Here is a 25,851-nt window from a genome sequence, read left to right as displayed (position 1 = left end):
GGTGTAGAGCTGAAAAGACTTGAAATGGAGAATACGATCATAAAAGTTGAATGTTGCCTGCTGTTGAACGTTGGCTACTCCCATGGTGAGATTACTGAATTCAGTTGCTCGTGTAAGGAAATGTAAAAATGCAGAGGATCTATTGACAATACTGACAGGAAGTCATATATTTTAAAGTTGGATTTGGCAGATGTCTGTCTGCAAATTCAGTTAGGTGATTAAATGAAGTAATATTTAACTGTTGAACATGCATGGTTGAGATTCATAAGCTGCCATTTGGTCAGTCTTCAGCTCCCAGATTTTTTTCAAACGACCATTAACTAAATTTACAAGGAATCCAGAGTTTAGTGTGTCATTTGGATTAAATATTTATTTCAGGTCCAAATAAGGAGCCTGTGGATGGGTCCTATGTGATAGTTTCACAATTGAAACTGATCATAAACTACTGACAATTATTTTCAATTGAAAGTTCTCAGTACCCATCTTAGTTTTTGAGATGAGTTTTGATTTAGCCTGCTTATAAGTACAAAATTAAGTACAGAATTTCAAATTATCACTGTAAAGATGAATTTGTTGTTTGGATTACCATCCTTATCAAAGGTAGAATCCAGAAGGGAGAATGTATTTTTTTCATATGTAGATGAGTTGCCAGTCACAGCAGATGATATTTGTAGAACAATTTGTATGAACTTCGTGTTGGCAAGAGTTTACAAGTAAATCACAAATTAGATTGTCAGAAGAGAAATATGGACTGCTCAAACGCCTGATCATTGACAAATGGAATTTGACCCGGATTCATGTGAGGTGATGACCTTGGGCCAGATCAACAAGGCAAAAGAATACATGATGAATGATAGGGCCCTGTGAATCATCAAGGATCAGAGCACCCTTGATGTGCATGCCCCATAAGGTGGCAGGACAGGTAGATGAAGTGGTCAAGAAGGCATATGGAATACTTGCCTTTATTAGCGAAGGCATAGAGGTGAAGAGCAGGGAGGTTATGCTGGGACTCCATAAAATATTGGTTTGGCCGTAGCTAGAGTATTATGTGCAGTTTTGGAATCCACATTATAGGAGGGATGTGATTGCACTGGGCAGGGTCCAGAGGAGATTTATGAGAATGTTAACTGGTCTGGAAAGTTTCTGTTATGAAGAGGGATTAGACAGCCTGTGACAGTTTTCCTTGGAGCAAAGGAGCTTTGGGTGGTTGTGGGGGTGGGGTTATGATTGATTTGTATACAATTATGATGGGTATAGAAGGGGTTGACAGGAAGGAACATTTCCACTTGGTGGAGGGATCAATGGCCAGAGTTCATAGATTTATTGTGAGTTGCAGGGTGTTTAGAGGGGTTGGGAAGAAACTTTTTTCACCCAGAGAGTGGTGGGAAATTCAAATTCACAGTCTGTAAGAAAGACAGAGGCAAAAACCTACATATCATTTAAGAAGTATTGAGATGTGCACTTGCAACGCCAAGACATATGATGTAATGGGCCATGTGTTTTGGAAAATGGAATTACAATAGGTAGATGATTGTTTTTGTCTGGTGCAGACTCGAAGGACCAAAGGGCTTTTTTTAGGTGCTGCAGACTTGTCTGATTTTATTTGGATTGCTAACACATACTGGATTTAGAAATCCAACCATTTTCTATGCATAAAAATGAGTTCTCGGTTGAAAAAGTTGTGTTAGTTGGGGCCCAAAGTTACAATTGCTGAAAGACATAGATCACAACTTCTACCTTCACTTAGAGATGAGCTTAACCAACTCAAAAGAAACCACAAAATAAGCTATTTTTTTCTGGCCAGGGTTAGATAAGAACAAAGAAGAAACCATGAAACAGTGCAGAATGTGTCAAGCTACTGGAAAAGGAACAATTGCTTACAACCATGGAAATTACTTGATAGAATGTGGTAGAGACTTCACATAGCTTTTGGAGAATTTGAAGCACAACAACTGTAATAGATAGAAATTCCAAGTATTTTGATTGCTTCACAATAAATTATGCAGACACTAGAAAAACCTAAGATATTTTGTGTAGCTTGATTGCTGTTTATGAATTCCAAGAAGAAAATAAGTCAGATTACAGATCTCAGTTTGGTTCTGAAGAGTTTTCAAATTTTTATGTGAATAAATCAGGTAACACAGCTGTAACATTCTGCGACAAGTGATGCAGCAGAGTGCTCAGTACCCATTATTAAATATCCTGTTGTGAATCAAATATTAGACAGAAATTGGCACAAATGTCTGAAGTCATTGGATCACAAACTAGTAATTTTTGTTTTGTTTTATGTGTAAGTACGATTGGAAGACCACTACTTGAACTGTCTCTTAAAAGACAGTCTAGAATAAACTTTTCAAGACTGAAACCATATTTAACACGATAGAATAAATAACATCCAAGTAGATATCATGATATAGGGTAGAGTGAAAGAGAGAAGTCTGAAATTGAGCCAGAAGATTTAGGTTAAAGAAAATAACAAGTGGTTGATGTAGCTACCAGAAAGAGTCATGAAAATATACGGCCATTGTGAGTATTTAGACAATATCCTCGGCCATGGAAATTTTAGATTGGTACATTCAGATCAAGTTTTACTTTTAGAAGCTCATGAAGAAAGAGCAAGTTCGAAAGAATCAAATGAGCCTGATAAATTGGATAGTTGTTTTTTTGAGTAGAGTGCCAAAATGTAATCCAACTATTGATAGCAGTTTGGATCCAAGTTAATATCTGACAAATATGACTGATGAAATGGAGAATTCAACTGTAGGTTAGGAGCAAAATCAGTCCCTGTTGGCAAAACTTCTCTTTGGAATCAAGCAGGCCAAGGTCCTTAACTAAATTCTGAAATTTTGAGTGAGGAAAGAGCAAATGCTCTTAGGAATGGGGAACGAGTGGTGAAGTTTGATTTGTAAATAAATGAAATGCATGAAATAAATATACATCATATTAAATGTTGAATGTTGTATAATAGATTCATTAAGGAGGGAGGACTGTAATTGTCCTCTTCTGTGGCCATTTTTGTATTAATGCATTTATACCGGAATAAACTAGTATTAGTTAGGCTTTGATTTCCAGTTGCCACACTGTGTCTTTTATATGATCTGCAAATGTATCACACTGATCAGGGAACTGCAGCTTCTGGAGTCCTGCAAGCCCCAACTTGTATGATTCTACAACACACCTCTGGAATAGGCGGGGCTTGAAACCTGATCTTCTGGAAGAGTAGGAGCACGACCACTGCATCAGTGAAGCCTTCTCGGAACCTGCAGGCTGATTTGAATATCACAGTTAATCTTCTTCAATTGGATTTAAGTGGCCCTTAATTTGCCTAAGTAGCTACTCGCTGCATGTTGGCAAGCGTGCGTGTTGCTCCCTTCCATCCCACTTCTTGGAAAATAACTGGAGTGGGATTGTATCAAGGAACAACCCTTCAGCGTTGTCTCAAAATGCAGCCCTATGCTATTTACAATACAAGTTTATATACCATCATAACCTGTCAGCAGGTTAGAAAATGGCCTAGTGGTATTATTACTGGGCTATTAATCCAGAGACTGAAGAAATGTTCTGGGAAAATAAAAACCAAAAGAACTGCGGATGCTGTAAATCAGGAACAAAAACAAAGTTGCTGGAAAAGCTCAGCAGGTCTGGCAGCATCTGTGAAGGATAAAACAGAGTTAACCTTTCGGGTCTGGTGACCTTTCCTCAGAACTGGTGGTAAAGCTGGGAAAACATCAGTTTATGTGCAGAAAATAAGGAGGTGGGTGGGGTTGGGAGTAAACGATAGGATAGAGCCCAAAGAGAGAGAAAGACAGTTGGACAGACAAAGGAGTTGCTAACGATCAGGCTGGGAGGGTGTTAATGAGGGCTGTTAGTGATTAGCAACAGGGGGTGTGTAATGGCAGGCTATGTAGTAACAAGGCCTGGTGTGTGGGGTGGGATGCTGGGACATGGGAGAGTTTAGGCCCTAAAATTATTGAACTCAATATTGAGTCCGGAGGGCTGTAGGGTCCTCAAGTAGAAAATGAGGTGTGGTTCCTCCAGCTTGCGTTGGGCTACACTGGAACACTGCAGCAAGCCAGAGACAGAGATGTCGGCCAGGGAGCAGGGTGGTGTGGTGCGTTGAAGTGGCAGGCAACAGGTAGTTCAGAGTCTTTTTTGTGAGCAGAACGTAGATGTTCTGCGAAGCAGTTGCCAAGTCTACGCTTCATTTCCCCAATGTAGAGGAGACCACATTGTGAGCAGTGAATGCAGTAGGCTAGATTCTGGGAAGTGCAGGTGAAGTGTTGCTTCACCTGGAAGGTATGTTTGGGCCCTTGGATAGTGGGGAGGGAGGAGGTAAATGGAGCAGGTGTTGCACCTTCGCCCGTTACAGGGGAAGGTGCCGTAGGGCTGTGGGGAGGTGTTGGGGGTGAACGAAGTGTGGACCAGGGTGTCCCAGAGGGAACTGTCCCTGCGGAAGGCAGACAAGGGAGGGGAGGGAAATATGTGTCTGGTGGTGGCATCTTGCTAAAGGTGGCGGAAATGGCGTCTGATGATCTTCTGGATGTTGGATGCTGGTGGGATGGTAGGTGAGGCCTGGGAATGTTCTGGGAACCTGGGTTTCAATCTTGACATGGTAGTTGGTGGAATTTGAATTCAATAATTTGAATTAAGAGTCGAGTGATGACAATTTCTGATTGTCGGGGAAAACCCATCTTGTTCACTAATGTCCTTTAGGGAAGGAAGCTGCCATCCTTACCTGGTCTGGCCTACATGTGACTCCAGAACCACAGTAATATAGTTGACTAATAACTTCCCTCTTAACTGGGCACTTAGGGATGAACAATAAATGTTGCTAAAGCTGGCATCACATGAATGATTAAAATAAAAACATGAAAAATGGATTAAAAGGCTGCATGCCATTCTCCCATTATCCAAATTTAAATGATAATGAAGCAGCCATAAAACTCTTTGTTATTAGTACACTATACTCTATAAGCAGAAGATTTTACAATGTATGAATCAAATATGTTTTTATGGAAGAGACAACAAGGTGCAGGGCTGGATGAACACAGCAGGCCAAGCAGCATCATAGGAGCAGAGAGGCTGACGTTTCGGGCCTAGACCCTTCATCAGAAAAGGGGGAGGGGAAGGGGGTTTTGTTTGTTTCCTCTCCACCTATCCTCTCCTCTATCCCTCTTCTATCCGCCTCCCACTCTCTCCCTATTTATTTCAAAACCCCCTTCCCCTCCCCCTTTTCTGATGAAGGGTCTAGGCCCGAAACGTCAGCCTCTCTGCTCCTATGATGCTGCTTGGCCTGCTGTGTTCATCCAGCCCTGCACCTTGTTGTCTCGGATTCTCCAGCATCTGCAGTTCCTACTATCTCATGTTTTTATGGAAGGTCACTTGTTTAATGTCAAATAATAATTTATAGTTTTATATCTCAGCTATTTTACCAGGCTTTTCTTTGCCCATTTATTCTCAATTGGGAACAAAAACAGAAGTTGTTAGAAAAGCTCAGCAGGTCTGGCAGCATCTAGGGAGAGAAAACAGAGAAATAGAGAAAAGCAAGAGCAAAGCAAAGAGAAGGTCGTTTCATTTTAGCTTAGGTACTGACATGCTGTGGCTGTAATCGTAGAAGCATAGAATCCCTACAGGGCAGGAATAGGCCAATTGGCCCATCGTGCCCACATCAACCCTCCGAAGAGCATCCCACCCAGACCCACCCACCCCTCAGCCTATCCCTGTAACCCTGAATTTCCCATGGCTAATCCACATAGCCTGCACATTCCTGGACACTATGGGCAATTTAGCATGGCCAATCCACACATCTTTGGACTGTGGGAAGAAACCAGAGCACCCAGAGGAAACTCACACAGGCACAGGGAGAATGTGCAAACTCCACACAGTCACCTGAGGCTGGAATTGAACCTGTCCCTGGTACTGTGTGGCAGCAGTGCTGACCACTGAGGCACCATGCCGCTCGTATACTTTAATGTCTGTTCAGTATCACGTTACCCAAATCTAGTTCTTATGTGACAGGGTCCAACATATGAATTGCCTCATCAGTATGGTTGAGGCATAACCCACACCATGGTGGCTGTTCAACATTGCAGTATAAGGTACTTGCTTTGATTTCATCCAGGCTCTCAATGCAATGGAGTTAGTGTAGTTTGTTCAGTTAGTCAATAGTGTGCAGAAACATCAAAAAGCAAAGGATCCAGACTAAGTATAAGTCAATTTTTTCTTGTAGCAATGTAAGTAGTATTGCTAATAAGCTTAAAGATATCTGTCGCAACAAGAATCCGGTCTTTGTGGTATTTGTCACATGTCCAATATATGTAGGATAGTACTCAGGCTATATGTTACATCATTCTCAACTGCTAATTTAAACATATGCTTTGTAATAAAGTTCAAAGCTAAGTTATTCATAGTCTGTTTTTAAGTTAATTGAAGTATTACCCTTAAAGTGCACTCATGAGAAAATTCTGAAAAAAAGTAATTTTACTGATCTTCCCACATTCTCCTGGGTGATGGCAATGGAAGAAGGGAATGTTGGATGGGGTGGGTGCAAAAGAACAAAGGTTGGAATGGTTCACCAATGCTTTCCAGCTGGTGAACCCATGTTCCATTGAGCTGAGAGGTGGATTAGTTACCTTGCTTCATGGAAGCAGGCAACCAACCTTGCAAAAGTAAGGCCCCCATCAACTGCAGTTTTATGGGGTCACTGACATTTTGCTAAGTGCGGTGTGACTCACTCATTTGCCCCCATTCTGTAGGGGAGTTGCCAGCTTCATTGAGTAGACTTCCCTGTGGTAGGGCAGAAGACCAATGGATCCTGAAACTGCATTGAACAAAAAGAAGGCCCTCAGCAAGAATGGCAGCCCCAATGCCCTGAAGCTGTGTTTCTTTTGCTCTGTGGGGCCTTTTGCCCTCTACACTTTAAATTTAATTTTTATTTTTTTATCTATCTGTCCAAGGGCACCACTATGTTGCGGAGCCTTTGAGATTCCCCTTCTGCTTGAACAGTGCTCTGCTTTGCCAGGGGCACTGCTAAAGTTTCAGGAGTGTTAGCTTTCAGGTTATGCTAGTAGCATCGAAAGCAGTCCAACCTTCTTTGCTGAGTGGGTCAGCAAATGATTAGTGAGGAGATTGCCAGCAGTTAAATTGCTGAACCAATACTGCCGTCAGAAAATGAGTGTTTGAGACCCATTTTAAAACCTAATGTCAGGCTAATGTGTTGCGACTTTAGTACTTTGGCAGATTTCCTTTTAAGTGGATGTAGGAATAAGGATTATATCAGCTGATATTTTGTAGAATGATTTTTTTGAAGATAATTTTGAGATGTATAAACAAAAAAAAATCTATGTCATATGTATCAGTTAGTCAGAAATAGAAAATCATTTAATGATCTTAATGCAGTTACTCCTCACAATGGTAAGCACACTGTGTACAGCCGAAAGTGCTTGGGGCGATGCAATTTCTTTCACAATTTATAAGAATGTACTCAATTGTATTTGGTGTTCTGATTGCAATTCAAACCACCAGGGCCTAACATTATATGGAAGAATACTTACAGTGATTTAAATCCAATTTTGTCCAACATTTCACTGAACTGCTGTTTCTAAAGTGCCTAAGAACTTTTATAGGGCAAATGCAATAACAATTTTACAGTTCCCATTTAGTTGCCATTTCCAGTATAAAACCAAGCACTAAAGTCCAGAAATTTATGGGGATCTGTCCTGCCAGCCTAGGTGACACAGAATGGAACTTGCTTCTATCCGTGTGCAAAAGTCCAGAGCCTAGCCCTAGCTGTAGAAGGGAAGGTTGTTTCCATGGCAAGGGTGAATGCATCATGTTTGCAAAAAGTTTCATTGGTACATACCATGGAATAGTATGCATATCGGAGAGGATCCCAAAATGTTTGCCCATACCTTACATTGGAAATCATTCTGACTCCTTGAGAAGCGAACCTTTTCTTCTCAGCAATGGCGAGTTATCCAATCTTCCCACTTTTCCCGGTATCTGCAAATTTCTTGATGTAGTTTGAATGAACAGTGGAGACGGATTGGAACTGAGTTCCATTGCAAATTCATGCCCCTACTGCCCTCAGTTACTTTCAGATGGAAGTATATTTCAGCCCCTGCCAAAGTCAGATATTTTTGGGATTGAGAGTTGGATAATGTGGTCTTACTTACAAATGGAAGAGTGGGGTGGTTTGTGATTAATGTTCGAGTGAAATGATAGTGATAGTGAGGTCACTAAATGCTGCTGTTGACGTTCTTTCTTTCTGGAGTGCAATTCCGGCAGAAAAATGCAAGTATTCCTCTATTACTTTCTCCCTTCTAATGAGTTTATTGAATGCTTTGTGCCACTGAAGCCAGCTCATCTAAGCATTGTTTTCCCCATTGATTGCACCTTTTTTGTCAAGATTTTCTCACAGGATTTCACATATGTCCCTCACTTCTATTTTGAGAGGTTTCTTTCATGAAAAATCCACATTCCGTATGGAATTGTAACAGAACTGCTTTATCTGTCATCACCTGAATTCAATGCCCTACTTCTATGTGGTTCCAAAAAAGTTATTCAACGCAAGTTGAGACACAGCGTGGAATAACCTTCGGGTCACCATTAAAGATAAACTGAACTGGAGAAAGCATATAAATATTGTGTTTACATCAGCAGGCAAGAGGCTGCGAATTCTGTCATGAGTAAGTTGCCGAGTGACTATTTATAGCTTTTACAACTCTTACAAGGCACTAGTCAGGAGTATGATGGAATAATCTGCACTTCCCTTAAATCACACAGCTTCAGAAACACTCAAGAAGCGTGACACCAACCAAGTCAAAACAGCCTGCAGCTCCCATCTGCTGCCTTAAATATTCAATCCCTGCACAATAAGCTCAATAGTGTGCACTGTCTACAAGATGCTGTTTAGAAACTTGCCAAAGCTTCTTTGACAGAACATTCCAAAGCCAAGACCTCTATCAACTCATAGGACAAGGGCAGCAAGCCCATTGGAAAACCACCGCATCCGTGTACTTTTCTATGTACACAACACCACTTGGAAAGTTACCTCAGTTCCTTCATTGCTGCTGATCCAAAATCCTGGAATTCATCACTGTACCGCACTATCGGGCATTGCCACTACACAGACTGCAGTGCTTCAAGATGAAAGTGCACCACTAGCATTACAAGGTCAATTAACGAAATTAGGTCAATCCATCATTCACACCTTTTCTATAATCTATAAACCTGAAAAGAGTATTTTCGGCCCTAATGCGAGTCCTTTTTTATTGCTGCTTTTCATTTAACAGCTGCACAAAGGGTAGAGCATTAGATGTACCAGTGTAAAAGTCACGGGAAGATTAGATTTTAAAATGTCAACAAATGAAAAAAAAGTTCTGAAATATTTGCAGATGTGGTTATTTTTGTAATATTTTTGTAATACTTCACCTTGGTTTAATGACTTTATCTTATATGTAAGTGAACTATCTATTAGTTTATCCTAACTTTGAGTTCTGGCCTGGATTAAGTTAATCCAAGATGATGGTGAGAGTGGTACAATTCACTTTCAGCAGATAGTCAGAGCAAATACTTGAATCTGCATGTGCATCTTTTTTTTAAGACTGGAAAATAGTTTTTTAGTGTGTATTGTTTAAGCAAGGAGCTTAGTGGTTTAATTTTTGGACTGCTATTCCAGAGACCTGGATGTTGGTGGTGAGTCAGTTCCCGAGATGGAGACAGAGAGGTCAAGGAAGGGGAGGGAGATGTTATAAATAATCCAGGTGAATTTGAGGGCAGGTTGGAAGGTGTTGGGGAAGTTGATGAACTGATTGAGCTCCTTGTGGGAACACAAGGCCACATCGATGCAGTCATCAATACAGTGGTGAAAGAGGTGCAGGATGCTGCCTGAAAACAGGAGGAACAGCACCTCATATTCCGCCTTGGAAGCCTACAACCCAATGGTCTCAATTTGGACTTTACGAGCTTCAAAATCTCCCCCCTCCGACCTCATCCCAAGACCAGCCCTCCCTCTCATCCCTGCCTCCATGACCCGTCCATCTTCTCTCCACCTATCTGCTCCACTAGCCACCTTCTATCATCGCCTCCCCCTCTCTCTATTTATTTCAGAGCCCCCTTCGCCTCCCCTCTTTCTGAAGAAGAGTCCAGACCCGAAACGTCAGCCGTCCTGCTCCTCTGATGCTGCCTGGCCTGCTGTCTTCCTCCAGCTCCACACCTTGTTATCTCAGATTCCAGCATCAGCAGTTCCTACTATCTCCTGCTGTTGAGAGTGAGAACCAGTTCAGAGGCATGAGTTAAATTCTACAATGAGGGGAGAACATTAGGATTTAATTAATTATATAAATCAGAAGTAAAATGCTAGTATCTGAGAGTGTGGATCACTGTAAAAACTCATCGGTCTATTACTGTCTTTCAGGGAAAGAAGTCTGTTTTGGTCCAGGAACTCCCTACCTACATTCATGACACAAACCAAACCTTCCACCTTTTCCAAGACTTTCAGTTCCCTGGTCCCCAACACTTCATCGTCACCATGAATGTCTAGTCCCTGTACACCTGTATCCCCCACACGGACAGCCTAAAAGCCCTCTTCTTCTTCCTCTCTCGTAGACCCAACCAGTCCCCCTCCACTAACACTCTCACACACTTGGCTGAACTAGTCCTCGGTCTCAGCAATTTTTCCTTCGATTCCGCCCACTTCCTACAAGCCAAAGGGGAAGCCATAGGCACCCGCATGGGCCTGAGCTATGCCTGCCTCTTTGTAGGATTTGTGGAACAGTCCCTCTTCTGCAGCTACACCATCACCATCCCTCACGTCTTTCCCCGTTACATTGATGACTGCATCGGTGCGATCTCATGCTCCCGTGAGAGCCACAAGCAGTTCATCAACTTCACCAACACATTCCACTCCGCACTCAAATTCACCTGCACCATTTCTGACACCTCCCTCCCCTTCCTACACCTCTCTGTCTCAAACTCTGGAAACCAACTCACCACCGACATCCATTTCAAACCCATTGACTCCCACAACTACCTCGACTACACCCCCTCTCACCCACCCTCCTGCAAAAATGCTATCCCATTTTCCCAATTCATCTGTCTCCGCTGTAACTGCTCCCAGGAATGAGGCGTTCAACTCCAAATATCCCAGATATTCTCTTACTTGAGGAACTGTAATTTCCCCTCCTCTCTAATTAAGGATGCACTCAACCACATCACCTCCATTTCCCACACTTCTGCCCTCAAAAAACCCCCAACAACAATAAAGATAGAGTTTCTTAGTCCTCACATACCAGCCCACTAACTTCTGAAACCAATGCATCATCCTCCAACATTTCCACCACCTACAATCAGACCCCATCACCAAAAAGATATTTCCCTCCCCACCCCTGTCCAGTTTCCACAGGGACCATTCATTCCGCGAATTCCTCGTCAGCTCTACACTCCCCAGCAATTTCTTCACCACACCTGGTACCTTTCCCTGCGTCCAGAAGAGGTGCAACGCCTGTCCCTACACCTCCCATCTCACCTCCATCCAAGGCCCTAAACAATCCTTCCAGATCTGGTAGAGATTCACCTGCACTTCATCCAACCTGATCTGTTGCATCCGTTGCTTCTGATGTGGTCTCCTTTATATTGAGGAGACCAAACGCAGACTTGGGGACCGGTTCATGGAGCATCTGTACTCCGCACACATCCACCATCCCAAGCTTCCAGTTGCCATACATTCTAATTCCCACTCCCACATTCCTGACGACATGTCTATCTGTGGACTCTTCCACTGTCAGAGTGAGGCCAAATGTAAACTGACCTGATCTAACCTGTCCATCTTCCTACTCACCTTCTGCTCCACCCTTTACATAGACCAATCACAATAACCTCCAACCTGTGATAATAAGGTGTAGAGCTAGATGAACACAGCAGGCCAAGCAGCATCATAGGAGCAGGAAGGCTGACGTTTCTGGCCTACCTGTATCCACCTATCACCATCTCTCCTATCCTTCCCCCAGCCCCACGCCACTCCCTATTTATTTCTGGGCTCCCCTCCTGTCCCCAGTCTTGACCAAGTGTTTCGGCCATAAAAGTTGACTTTCCTGCTCCTTGGATGCTGTCTGACCTGTTGTGCTTTTCCAGCATCACACCTACAGACTCTGGCTTCCAGCATCTGCAGTCCTTATTGTCTCCAATTTTGTTTTCCTTATCTGGTCTAGTTAATATGTGACCCCAGACCCACATCAATGTGGATAACATTTGATGTCTGAATGGCCACTCAATCATATTGAGATGAATGAAAGGAATCCACACCCCAAGAATCAGTTTTTTAAAAAATCAATATTTAGGTATCAATAACCATAAACAACCTTGTTAGGTGCCATAATGATCTCAATACAAATAATATTAAAAAGCCAAATTACCCAAAGTAATAAGGAATCTAGACTTGTGATATTGCTGTCTTGACAGTCACATTACTAAGGTTTGGTAATGTCATTTTTTCAGGAGTAAGAGAAACAGGTATGAATTGCCATTGAGCAGTGGTAGTATCCTTATCTCTGAGCCAGGATGCCAGGGTTTCGGTTCCACTTGTCCCAGATATGTGTCACAAAACGTCTGAACATGTTGCTTAAAATAAACAACAGCACATTATAAAGAGGAACAACTAAAGCAGTGGGTTGGTTGGGTGAGAGCTATAGCACTGAGTGAGTAAATACCCCCTTGCCACAAGGAAGAGCTATGTGTCTTGGTTTCTTTCTCTCCAGCTGGCTTAGCATCTGTTCTGAGTATGGTGCTGTCACCTCAGTTGTACTGATGTTCCTTTATGTATTATCTCAGTGGACCAGCTGGGCATTTCAGCTGGCATTCTATTATGCTCTTTTGTTTTCGTGTGTGATGTCACAAGAAATAATTTAACAGATTTACTTGTAACTGCAGCAACTTAGATATGATGTGAAGCATTTTTCTGTCCGCCAATTAACATGCTTGCCAAGAAAATAGATTGGTTCCTGAATGCAAACACAAAGCCGTGTTGAAAATGATGAGCAAAAAGACTTAGTAGTCTTCTGTCCTCAGGGTGCAATCAGTATGCCAGGACATCATTTTATGCTCTGAAAGGGGGCATACTGGTCACAAAGGGAATGAAAATCACATCACTGAATCCTCTGAGAGTCTGGGAGGTAGAGAAGAGATTGGAAAGTGGATGCATAGGGGGCTGACACTGGCCCATGGTTTATAAGTGTTTTTAAATTAGTCTGTTTGGATATGTTATGACATACTTCCAAGGCAGATGGAACTTAAACTTGGACCTTATTGCCTAGACTTGGATTGCTGCACTGCAGCACAAATAGTTTATAATCTTAATCAAAGAGAGTTTTCCTGCTTCTGCTCCAGGTTCATTTTTTTTTGCTTTTTATTGGTGGCCTCAATTGATCCCTTAAAAAGACCATTGGTTTCATTGCTATGAGCCTGAAACAAGGTCAGGACTGGGTGCTAAATATTTTTAAATGCAAGGTTTACATGAAAGATAGGGAAGGAAGGGAAGAAAGAGGGCTGTCAATCTTGATTAATGAGAACATTACAGGGCTGGAGAAAGAGGATGTTCTGGATGGTATACAGCATGAACTTTTACAAAGGTCCAGACTTGAATAAAATAACAGTGGCAAAGGCACAATTGTAAAAATAATTTTATTTAACAATGTTTCAAAATCACAAGGAAATGAATTGCACAGTAATAACAGAAGAACAGGTGAATAAGCTGGCACAAGACACATTAATGAAAATAAACCCACAGATGTATTTCTTTCACTTCAGTTGTAGTTTAATTTAGTAAATACTACACTGAAGCCAAAATCTCCCAGTTCATTTTCACTACAGGACAGTTGACCTCCTTCACACAGCCTCTTGTCTTATTTTAAACTCTTGAGATCAAAGGTTCGCACATCCAACTGTCTGGATGATAATGATAAACCTGTATTGTCCACACAATATTCTTGAGCCTTTTCTTTAACCCAGGGAGGGAGAGAAAATATGCTGGTCTCTTTTACTCAGGTCTTCTCCCTTTAACTCACAGAAAAATTGACACTTTTCTTCAGCTTTCTGCTTCAACACACCCAGGAGGTTAAAAAAAAGTTAGAAGTTCCTTAAATGTACTCACAGTAACCCAGTCCCTGTTCACACTTTGAGCACTGATCAGATGCTCAGGGAAAAGGTGCAACATTTGACTTGTTTTCCCATGTCCAATTTGCATTGAGGATCCAAGAAATTGTCATCTTTTCTTACACCTTTATTTAAATCTGCTCAAAACCTATGATTATCACAGCTCTGTGAGTGGGCAAAGATCATATCCTGGATAGGATCACTGTGAATGGTTCCAAAATGACCTTTTTGACGATTACAAGACTTGCAAACATTGCAAGTGTTGATAAGAATCACTCAGATGGATCTTTCACAATGTATAAAATTCCTACTTTCCTAATTACAATGAGATCAGAATTTCCAAGGCTCTCTTAATGAGAAATTTCCCGTTAAGTACCTTGATAATCTCAGACGTTGATATTATTGGCACGCATCCTGACCCTTTGATAATTACAGACTACAAGGTAGTTGTGTTGTATATAACCTTCTTTGTGACATTCTGAATTAAGGTGAATTGACAATTACTATTTTCCATGCACTCAATCCTTGTGTTGCGACAGGCTGACAAATTCACCCGTGACCGAATTGATTTAATATACAATCTCATAGCATAACAGACAATTATTGACATAATATGCACCAAATGTCGATCAACTGCATGACCATTTTTAAGCTTTTTAGTTCATACTAGAGGGAGCAAGGCCCAGAATATTTTTGCTTAGAGGTGAGAAACAACAGAGGTATCATTTCATGAGTGGGGAACTCTAATATCTAGGAGGAAATATTAACATGAGTAAGTTTGCAGGGAAATTACAGAGCAGCGATAATGGGGGACATTAATGATTTGAAATAAATACCGAAAGAACTGCAGATGCTGTAAATCAGGAACAAAAACAGAAGTTGCTGGAAAAGCTCAGCAGGTCTGGCAGCATCTGAGAAGAAACAATCAGAGTTAATGTTTCGGGTCCGGTGACCCTTCCTCAGAACTGTTTTTTTCAACTGGACGAAGGGGGTTGTGGGACGAGAAGAAGACTCTTGTCCAAAGAAATCGGCATGGAGGCGAAGACAGCGGAACGAGAGTTCAACGTCATGTATTGCTCAAAATGTGTTAAGGTGGGGACGGAGAGGGATAAAGCTGAGGCCTTTGCTGAGTACAGAACGTTCAGCATCGGAAAGTGGAAGGTTAGGAGGGGTGGTGAATACCTGACGGGAGGTGAGGTTAGGAGAGGGGATGGAGTCAGAGGGAAGGGAGGAGAGGAAGGTTCCAGAGGACCATGGGTATCTTTGAGTTGTTGCATCTTGTGGGCCTTGATGCCTGAAAGGAAAAGAAAAAGTTTCTTGTTAGCATGACAAATGAGCCGGAGGATGAAGTGGAACTCTGGAATGGTGTAACCCTCAACCAGTGTGATGCGATGTTGTTAAAGAGAAATGTTGAGAGTGCGCATGTGGCGCTGCATGGCACTCAGTGTGGATCTCAGGATACGGCGAGAGCAGCTGTCCATGGTTTGTTGAACATCACGGAGATATCTGTGATCCTGGGAGGATTCAAAACATGAGGGATGAAACTTCAGTTGGAATCCACGTAGGGTGAGTCTGAGCCAGAGGCAGTCACTGAGGAATATGATATGGCTGTGGGAACGAGTTTTAGCAAATACTTGGTCAAACACCAGGAGTGACTGTGAAATTAATGTTGGTGAACAAGAAGAAAGATTGGAATGGAAATCCAGTCGGATGGAGGAGCAAAACTTCTTCAAGGTGGACATGGGTAGAAGAGATGTGGCAGTGAGTTAAATACTAAATAAAAACTGAAACAACTGCAGTTATTATTTGAACATAGACTGGGAGAATAATGACAGAAAGCATAAAGGGAAGAAAGTTTCTGAAGTGTGCTCAGGATTTTATGTGTATAAATATCTATATTATGCTGATTGATTATATATAATTAATCAACATCTTTAGATCCTAGTTCTGGAGAAAAAGGTGAGTGAGAATAAGGTTTAGGTTCACCAAAGAAAAGGACAAGGAAAAATTTGAAAATATTAAATTAAAGGAGGAGTAATTTTAGAGCTGTCCAGGTAAATTGGAATCAATGATTTTCAGGAACAGTGTGGGCAACTTATTGTTTCATCATAAAGAGGAGATGAGTCAGGTACATTGGACATTTGCTGTCATAGTTGGGTAAAGAGATGTTGGGCAGGAAGATAGTGGAGTCAAGACCAGAAACTTCTGAACAATGAAAGGGCAATCAAAAATCAGATGTCCTGAATGATTAAATCAATAAAGTGCAAGCTCTTAAAGCAGAGCAAAAGGTGGCTATGTCAAATGTACGATATAGGAGATATAATCAATAAGTTAGTATATAACACAAAAATGGTGCAGTAAGTATCATGGAGGAAAGAATAATACTACAGATCAATATAGATGGGCTGGTCAGGATGGGTTGAACAGTGACAAATGGAATTTAATCCAGAAATGTGCAGAGATTCATTTTGGAAGGACTGGCAAGACAAGGTGTACACGTTGAATGGTAGAAGTCTAGGAAGTACAGAGGATCAGAGGGACCTTCACGTTCATGTCCATATTTTATTGAGGCAGCAAAATGGATAGATAAGATAGTGAAGAAGGCAGATGGGATTCTTGTCTTTATTAGTCAAGGCACTGAATACAAAAGCAAGGAGTTATAATGGAAAAGTATATAATGTTTGGAGTATTGTGTTAGTTCTGGTAGCCACACCATAGGAAAGATGTAAAAGCACTGGACGGTGCAGAAGAAATTCACCAAGATGTTGCTTGGGCTGAAGTGTTTCAGCTGTGAGGAAGATAAGATAGGCTGGGGTAGTAGGAACTGCAGATGCTGGAGAATCTGAGATAACAAGGTGTAGAGCTGGATGAACACAGCAGGCCAAGCAGCTCGAGGCTCGAAACGTCAGCCTTCCTGCTCCTCTGATGCTGCTTGGCCTGCTGTGTTCATCCAGCTCTACACCTTGTTATCTAAGATAGGCTGGCTTGTTTTTGTTAGAGCAGAGACGGTTATCTGATTGAAGTGTGAAAAATTATGAGGGGCATAGATAGGGTACATAGTGGGAAACCTTTTACCTCAGTAAAAGGGTCAATTACCAGATGGTTCAGTTTTAACTCGAGGAGCAGGAGGTTTAAAAGAGGATTTGAGGATATTTTTCAGCCAGAACTTGTGGCTGCCTCGAACTCACTGCTTAAAAGGGTAAAACTGGGTCCTCAGTATAAGGGAGAACAATTTAGGTGAATGCTTGAAATGTCATAATGTGTAAAGCTATGGCACAAGTGCTCTAAAATGGGATTAGAATAGATCTAGAAGTCCTAAAGGCATATAAATAGTGAATGTGTAGTAAAGAGATGTAAAGGCCAATAAAAAATGAAAAAGTCATATCACAGGGCATGCATGGAAACTAAATGAAAACTTTGCAGTTGTCATCTTAAAAAGAAGATGCTGACAAGGTCATAGTGAAAAAGGAGCTAGTTCTGATTCCGGGTGAACTAAAATTGAGAAAACTTAGAAAGACTGTCCGTACTTAAATGTTCATTAAGTCACCAGGACTAGTTATAATGCATTGGAGGATGTTGAGACAAATAAGGATGTATAATGTGGAGGCATTGACCATAATCTACCAATCTTCCCTTAAATAGAGGATGTGTTGCCAGAGGGCTGGATAATTGCAAGTGTTGTATCCATGTTCAAAGAAAGAGGTGAAGAAAAAACTTTTTTAAATGAGCTCAGTGTTTGGTTTCTCAGAGCTCAAGTTTCCTCCTGCAATTCCATTTTGCAGAATGATTTAAGACAATTTTTCGAATCGTTTCCCTACAATTGTCAGGTAATTGGTGCTGAGGCACGGTGGCCTTAACTTCAAACTAAGTTTCCTTTGAATATTATTGGTAGAAGCATATGTTAAGTATTTTGTGGCTGGCAGCAGATTCATCACAAATTCTCACTACTAAGAATATGTGAAAAAGTTACCTGTCTACACATAGTGCACTTTGAAGAAACAAATGAATTGCAAAGTAATTTTTCTTTCTCCAAACTGCATGTTTGATCCCAATAACCAGCTGTACAATTCTGCAATTAAAGGACATTTTTATTCATGTGGCTAAGGAGCTGTAGCTTAATGTTGAAGTTAACAATCTGTTCAAGGGATTCAGCTGATAAAGTGACTGGTTGTGATGCCATCAGGAATGGATTGCCGAAGATGACGGTCTAAATTTGGATAACCACAATCACAATTTTGAGTTTTTCCTTGTGGTCACTTGTGGAGCGAGTGGCTTCAACTTTCCTGGTCTGTCCTTAAGCAGTTGAGGGTTGTCTAGACTTTCCATGGACGGTTGAAACCTTGGACATCGAAGCTATGTCTGTTGCCAGGTTGCAATTGATGAAGGTTGCAATCAATCAGGGGCTGTGTCATGACAGAGGTGGGGATTGGTCTGTTCATAAAGTGTGAAGTGTGTTCCAGTAGGGCCTGCAGGATAAGCATGTCAAAAAGCTGATCAAAAACTGTACACCATTAACATGGTTCTGTTTAATACTTGCCCATTGCTGTTATCTTTAATTTGTTAATTGTTAATTGTTAATTTGTCATTGTTAATTTCAAACTTTTCACGTGATATGGAACTTGGAATCATTTTGAATCACAAGGAATATAGTGTAGAACTTCAAAAGGGGATAGACAAGTTCGTGAAATAAATGGACAAGTGGTAAATGGAATTCCATGCCATGAAACGTGTAGCGATTAATTTGGTTAGAAGAATGTAGAGGGACAATATTAAGTAAAAACATGAACAAAAATAGAAGTTGCTGGAAAAGCTCAGCAGATCTGTCAGCATCTGTGAAGAAAAAATCAGAGTTAACGTTTCGGGTCCGGTAGTTGACTGCCCTCTGAAATGGTCCTAGCAAGTTATAAACGAGTTAAAGGAAAAATTCACTTCTGTTGTTAGATTGGAGAAGTTGAGAGAAGATTTGATAGAGGTATTCAAAATCATGGTAGTAAATGGGACAAAAATGCTCCTATTAGAAAATTAAGATTGAGAGGGCACAGAGTTAAGATAACTCTCAAAAGATGCAATGGAGACAAAAGGAAAACATTTTCACGCTCTGAGTGGTTAAGATCTGAAATATGCAGCCTGAGAATGTGTTGGAAGCAGGTTCAACTGAGACACTTGAGATAGAATTAGATTATTATTTGAAAAGAAAGAAAGTGCCTGGTTATGGGGAATGAGTAGTAGGTGAATTACTCATTTAGAGTGCGGGTACAGATACAACAGGTCTCCTATTCTATACTAATTCTGTGATTCTGTGAAATATGGGTATACATTTTAAACTTTACAATAATTACAAATTATATATAAGTGATTATTATTTTCACTTTAATTTAAAATTCTCAGTTTTTGTAATAAAACATGAGGTTTGAGAATTGGCCTCGAAACCATTTTTATGAAAGCAAAGAAATAATAGATAACTGTAACACAGCAAGATATCAGCCTTCCCAAATGTGACTGGCAAATGAATTCTTGCATTGTAATGATTAAATACATATAAATTGTATGTCATTAATCTGAAAGCTGCCTGATTTATTGTCTCAGAAATTATGCACTGATAATTTACCAGATGGCAATACTAAGCTATTTTTTATTTGCAGGTTCAACATCTTTACAGTTTGGCAGTGTTTGAAAACTTCATTTACGCCATCAATTTAGATAACTTCACCGCTAAGTACAAATTAAGCATCACTAAAATAAACAGATTCAATGGTACAGACATGGAAACACTTGCAAAACTAGAGAATGGCAGAGTTCTACACGTCTACCACAAACTAAGGCAACCACCAGGTAAGATATCACATTTGAAAACATTTTTACTGGGTGATTTGTATGCAGTAGATGTTCGCTTCTGTAGTTCTTCAATATTTTTCAGTATATTTTGTAAAGTGCTTTGCTTCCAGGCCTTCAGCTGAAATCTGTGCTTGGTACAATGAGTGTTGATATCCTCTGAGCATTTTTAAGTACCTACTGTGAAATAAGTGTTAGTCTCATGGCACTTCCCAGTGGATATGAATCCCTAACATAACACCACCACTACTTTGCTATTAATTAGGAGTTCTGTTCAAAAACGTGAAAAATGAATATGCTGAATTGTCACTGATTACTATCCTGAAAAAAACTGTATAGCAAGGAAGATTGAAATGTATTTTATCCTCACTGAAATGTATTTAAAGTATGTGTGAAAAGTTGTACTCCTACCTTTCCAAGATGAAATTTGCACGACAGATAAGATCTAGCAGAAATGTTCAAAATGATATTATGGCTCAGTGGTTAGCATTGCTGCCTCACAACACCAGAGACCTGAGTTCAATTCCAACCTTGGGTGACAGTCTGTGTGGAATTTGCATGTGCTCCCTGTATCTGTGTAGGTTTCTGCTGGGTGCTCGGGTTTCCTCCCGCAGTCTAAAGATGTATAGGTTAGATGGGTTGACCATGCTAAATTATGTTACAGTGTCCAGGGTTGTGTAGGCTAGGTGGATTAGTCATGGTAAATGCAGTTAAATGCCATCTATGATTCCATGCACTATAAGAGATGCAGCAATGTTTTGGCATTAGGTATTTGTGTTGTATTCATGTCGGTAGCGATGAAAGCACTGATACAGTGACTGAAGTATTAGTCATTGGTATCTAGGTGGCACGTGGTGCAATTTATGTCTCTGCTGACCAAGCTTTTTCATGGATTCAGGTTGAATTAGTGGTGGGCAAGCCCTCTCTAACTCCTTCAATACTCTTCAACAGGTCTGTCCTCCAATAAGCCCCTCAAAGTGGCAACAGAAGACACAGCTCTGATGATCTTGAGACTGGGAGGTGGTTCACCTCAACAAATCCCGACCAGGCTCAGCTGGATTAGTGATGTAGCTGGCATAGCCAATTTGATGCAAGTGCTACTGACTTTCTAGTTTTGTTTGGATCATCAGTCAATTCAAACATGAAACACTCAAATTGTTGAGCACAAGCGATGTTCCCAACATTAATATTGAGATTGTATCCATCAGACTCCAAACAAATATGATGGACCAGAGGAAAGCAATTAATTTGGGGAATGCCAGAGGGCATCTGCACCTTAATAAGTGTATTTCAGGCTTGTGAATCACCAACACTGCTAAGAAATCCAGCATCTGCTGCTCATTTGGTGACCTGGGTCTGTTAACAAACAAAACACTGTTAACAAAAACACTGAGTCCTAAAGAATTGTGGGCAACCAACAAGATCCACTTAAAACATATGGACGATTGGACTCGACATGATTAGATGAATTGTAATTGAGATTACATTGCATATTTGGAGAAGAAATCTATCTGCATGCCCCTTTCTGCTACTTAAAATGGATGTATTCCACACTAAATTAGCAGTGGCTCAACAAGTGCTGAATAAGAAAGACTGACCTACTGTTAATTGTATGGGGCATTCTTTTCTGGCATTATATGCTGGTTTCTAGCAGGCTCCAGGCTCCACGGATATCAATTAATTAGTGGCCTGCTCAGAGATTCTTCAGGAGACTTTGGCCACCCCAGAAGGATATGTAATGGATAGCATATTAAAATAGAAAGTCCTGAGAAACAAGGATACACCTCCAGGTCTGTAAGAGTTATACATCCCCTCCAACGACAAATACAATAAGCAGGATTTTACACTGGCCAAAAAAAAGCACATCAGTTGGGAGCATTAATTGGCTCAGACTGAGCAACCAGCCCTGACGTAGGGAGGAAGGGCCACCTGAGAGACCTGCTGAGCAATTTGATTGGCCAGCGACTTTATAATTTCAGCTGTGGCCACTCTCTCAGTCAGGTTTGAGTAATGTCCCTGCTGGGACTACAGATAGCGCCCAAAAAAGGAGACGGTTATGGAGAGCAGACTGAAGGGATGTGTGGTAAATTCGTGAGGCCGAGCTGACAGACACAGTGAGTGGATTAGGGGAGGTAGGAAGAGCCAGATTTGTAACATCATGCAGGAGAGTTAAAACGGGAACTACCATGTACCATGTTCCTGCTAATATGCTTCCCCTTACACTTTTGTTTTGTTCTTAAAATTTTATTTTAGCTTTTGTTTGCTGAAGTCATCTTGATGTGACATATATTAAATGCCTTCAGGAAATCTGAGAATGATACATCCACAGCATATGTTACATCCTGAGAATTACTGCCTTGGTGAGCTGCTAGTCAATCTGGTCCCAGCAATGCTGTGGGGAATAATGGTCACTGCTATCAGTGCAAGGAGCCCACAGAGTTAATTGTACCAGGGCCCTAGGATGTAGGAATACTGAACAGTTATGGCGAGGTCATGATGTTAAAGGCAGGTATGGAGGAAGCACCCAGTGGAATCAGCTGTTTGAATGGGAGGCTCTCAAGCTTGAAAGAAAGTGTCAATGCAGTTATGTCTCCATCTGCCCATGGCTTGGTTGGCTTATAAACATCTTGAAAATTGAGACTGAGGCATAAAATTATCTTTTTCTGGGCATCGAATGGTCATTTAAGACCTCATTTGGGATAAGGATAGGAAATGAAGTTTCACAAACCCATGCTCCCACCTCACCACAATCTGCAGGCAAATCCACTGATGGGTGCCTGTTAAAAATTCTTCACCAGAAGAAAACACAGATAATACAACCCCCTCTTTGACAAAACAGAAAGCATCAACAACAGACTTATAAAAACTAAGCTTCTGTAAATTTATCATTCTGTCAATTCACACACCATTTAACATACACCGAAGACATTCTGAAAAGAGAGAAATATGGAAAGTTCCTTAATGGTAGAAAAATCAAGATGGCACAAAACTAAAATGCTTGAAATCTGAATATTAACGTAAATTTCCAATTTACAGAAATTTTAAAACTCATTCACGGGCCGTAGATATCACTGGCCAGAGCAATATTTATTGTCCATCTCTAATTGCCCAGAGGCCAGTTGAGAATCAACCACATTGCTATGGGTCTGGAGTTACATGTCGACCAGACCAGTTAAGGATGTTAGATTTCCTTCCCTAAAGCACATCCATAAATCCATAATCAACAACAGTTTCATAGTCATTATTAGACTCTTAATCCCAGATTTCTAAAACAATTGAATTCAAATTCCATTTTCTGTCATGGCAGAATTTGAACCCAGATTCCCAGCACATTAGCTGCGTCTCTGGATTAATAGTCTTGTAATAAAACCACCAGGCCAATGCCTCCCCAAAATGTTGGTTGTCTTAATAGAAATGTTTGAACAAACAGTTGACACTGTTTAAAACACACTATTCGTTGGAAATACTAATCAGGAAGCAAAATAAAAATGACTTTGATCAGAAAGTCTGAATGTCCCTTTCAGATTGCCCATGCCACCTCTGTGTCCTTGATGTATACTCTGTGCACTGTCAGTTCATCCATGCCAACTCTTTCTATATCCTCCACAGCCATGCACCCAGTATGCACTATGTACAACCATTGAGGATTATGTGAAATACTAGTGGAAGACATTTTACTTTTGTTGTGAACAAAATAAACCACTTGTCATTTAAGAAAAGCAGTCTTATCATTTGCCTGGATATTCCAATGCATTGGACCGTCATTGGAACCGTGCAAATTGAAGTTTGCTGGTTGGACTCTGTAGAATCCAAGTTGCAACATTTCTGTTGGAAATGCCTCGAAAATTGAAGATTCTGATTGGCAATTCTCCTGTGTCTGGAACTGTTTAAAAAAATGCTCACAAATTTGTGAATTTGAAAGGTTCTGCTCCCTCAAAGTAATAATTACCCAGGAGAAGATAGACAATTAAAATCCTAGTCTAACTTTAGAATAAGTTGGTAAGCTGAACAACCCCCCTCCTCAATTTAACATGCACCATCCAAATTACACCTTCCCTGGCCTTTTTACCCCCATGAGAAGGACTACCCAGGACTTGACCCCATCAAAAATAACTCGCTGGTCCTAAAACTCACCCCCTATGCCAAATCAGCTGGCCCCAACAACCACCACCCAGCCCATTGCGCTGCACCTGATAGCTGCTCCCACCAGCCCTGGAAACACCACTGTCCTAACTGACCCCCAACACAACCCCTACCACTGCAGCCCTAACACCTACTTCCACTTCCCCTAAAATTCTCATGCAGCCAGCCCTGATCCCCAAACCCATGAAACCCAAACCACACCCTCCGTCAAAAGCCAGCCCTGATGCACTCAACCATCTCACCACCCATCCCGAACCTGACCTATCCTAAACATAAGACCACAAGAAATAGGAATAGGAGTAAGCCACTTGGCTCCTCAAGTCAACTGCACCATTCAATAGGATTCAGACTGATCTGGCATTCCCCAAGTCCACTTTCCTGCATATTCCCTGTAACCTTGATTCCTGACTGATCAAGAATCTATCTATCTCAAACATAACTCTACACAAGGACTCTGCCCCCACAGCTCTCTGCAACAATGAGTTCCAAGGACTCTCAACCTTCTATGTGATGAAATTCCACCTCATCCCTGTCTTCAATTGGTGTCCCTTTATTATCAGACCATGCTGTCTGGTCCTAGACTCCCACAAAGGGGAAAACATCCTCTCAGCATTTAGTCTGACAAGCCCGTTAAGAATCCTATATGTTTCAATGAGATTACTTCTCATTCTTCCAAATTCCAATCAGTCGAGTCCCAAGCTATTCAATCTGTGCTCATTAGACAATCCATCCTACCGGGGGTCATACCCGTGAATCTTCTCTGAACTACCTCCAATGAAATGATATATTTCCTTAGATAAGGGGACCAAGACTACTCGCAGTACTCCAGATCTGTTCTTACCAGCACCTTGTACTTTGCAGTAAATCTTCCCTACTTTTATACTCCAACTCTCTTGAAACAAGGGCCGACGTTCCATTAACCTTACGCATTTACCTTGAAAGCTGCCTGGAAAGAATACCGAGCTATGCTGTTGAACATTTATGTCTCAGAAAATGGCAACTGGCTGCTGCAAAATTGGGCATGGTTTGACTACCCCTTATTGTCCTGCAGTACAGGGTATCAGTTAGACTTGAAGTAGGCTCTGAATTTCTAAAGGAATCGGGAATTAAATGGAATGGCTAGAAATGTGGAGCTCAGTCTTAATGTAAAAAATGAGATAAGTCAAAATCTGACTAAGAGTGACTTTCCTTAGAGTACCAAGCCCATTGTTTCTGAGAGGAAGAAGATGCACTGTGGCAGGGTGTTTTGTTATATGTCTCTTTGTGTAATGCTGCTTTCTCCTTCGACAAACTACTATAGTGCATGTGAATAAATAATGCTTTTCAGCATACAGGGCAACTCCTCTTTCCAGGATTTATGATTATTATGATTAACAGTGTGCATTTAATTGGATTTCAAAACTCTGTCCCACCAAGTAAAGTTGGTGTACATTTCTTTGTCTCCATTTAAAATGGAGAACCTAGGAGGATGGGTGTGCTCTGAATTCCCAAATTCCAGAAAGGCCAAAAAACAGCACTAATTTAGAAATGTAGAGGATTTGCAAATCTCCTCAAATTAAAACTAGATGTGGCCACTCACACACCAAAACACATCTCCACACCTAAACAAAAATTAAAGATAGTGGGAACTGCAGATGCTGGAGAATCCCAGACAACAAGGTGCAGGGCTGGATGAACACAGCAGGCCAAGCAGCATCATAGGAGCAGAAAGGCTGACGTTTCGGGCCT

The 25,851-nt window shown here is 41.1% G+C and overlaps 1 protein-coding gene across 1 annotated transcript in view; it reads left to right on the top strand.

Annotated features, from left to right (window-relative positions):
• The window catches only part of LOC109911043 (low-density lipoprotein receptor-related protein 1-like), a 1,753,343-nt gene that overhangs the window by 799,599 nt on the left and 927,893 nt on the right, over window positions 1-25,851 (top strand). Inside the window, exon 9 of the mRNA XM_048599379.1 lies at window positions 19,791-19,980. Coding sequence (XP_048455336.1) covers window positions 19,791-19,980 — 190 coding nt within the window. The remainder of the gene's footprint in view (window positions 1-19,790; window positions 19,981-25,851) is intronic.

This window comes from Rhincodon typus, chromosome 7 (genome assembly GCF_021869965.1).
Source record: "Rhincodon typus isolate 14 chromosome 7, sRhiTyp1.1, whole genome shotgun sequence".
NCBI classification, from domain to species: domain Eukaryota; kingdom Metazoa; phylum Chordata; class Chondrichthyes; order Orectolobiformes; family Rhincodontidae; genus Rhincodon; species Rhincodon typus.
The sequence above is the reverse complement of the archived record's forward strand: the minus strand, read 5'-3'. Positions and strand labels throughout refer to the sequence as shown.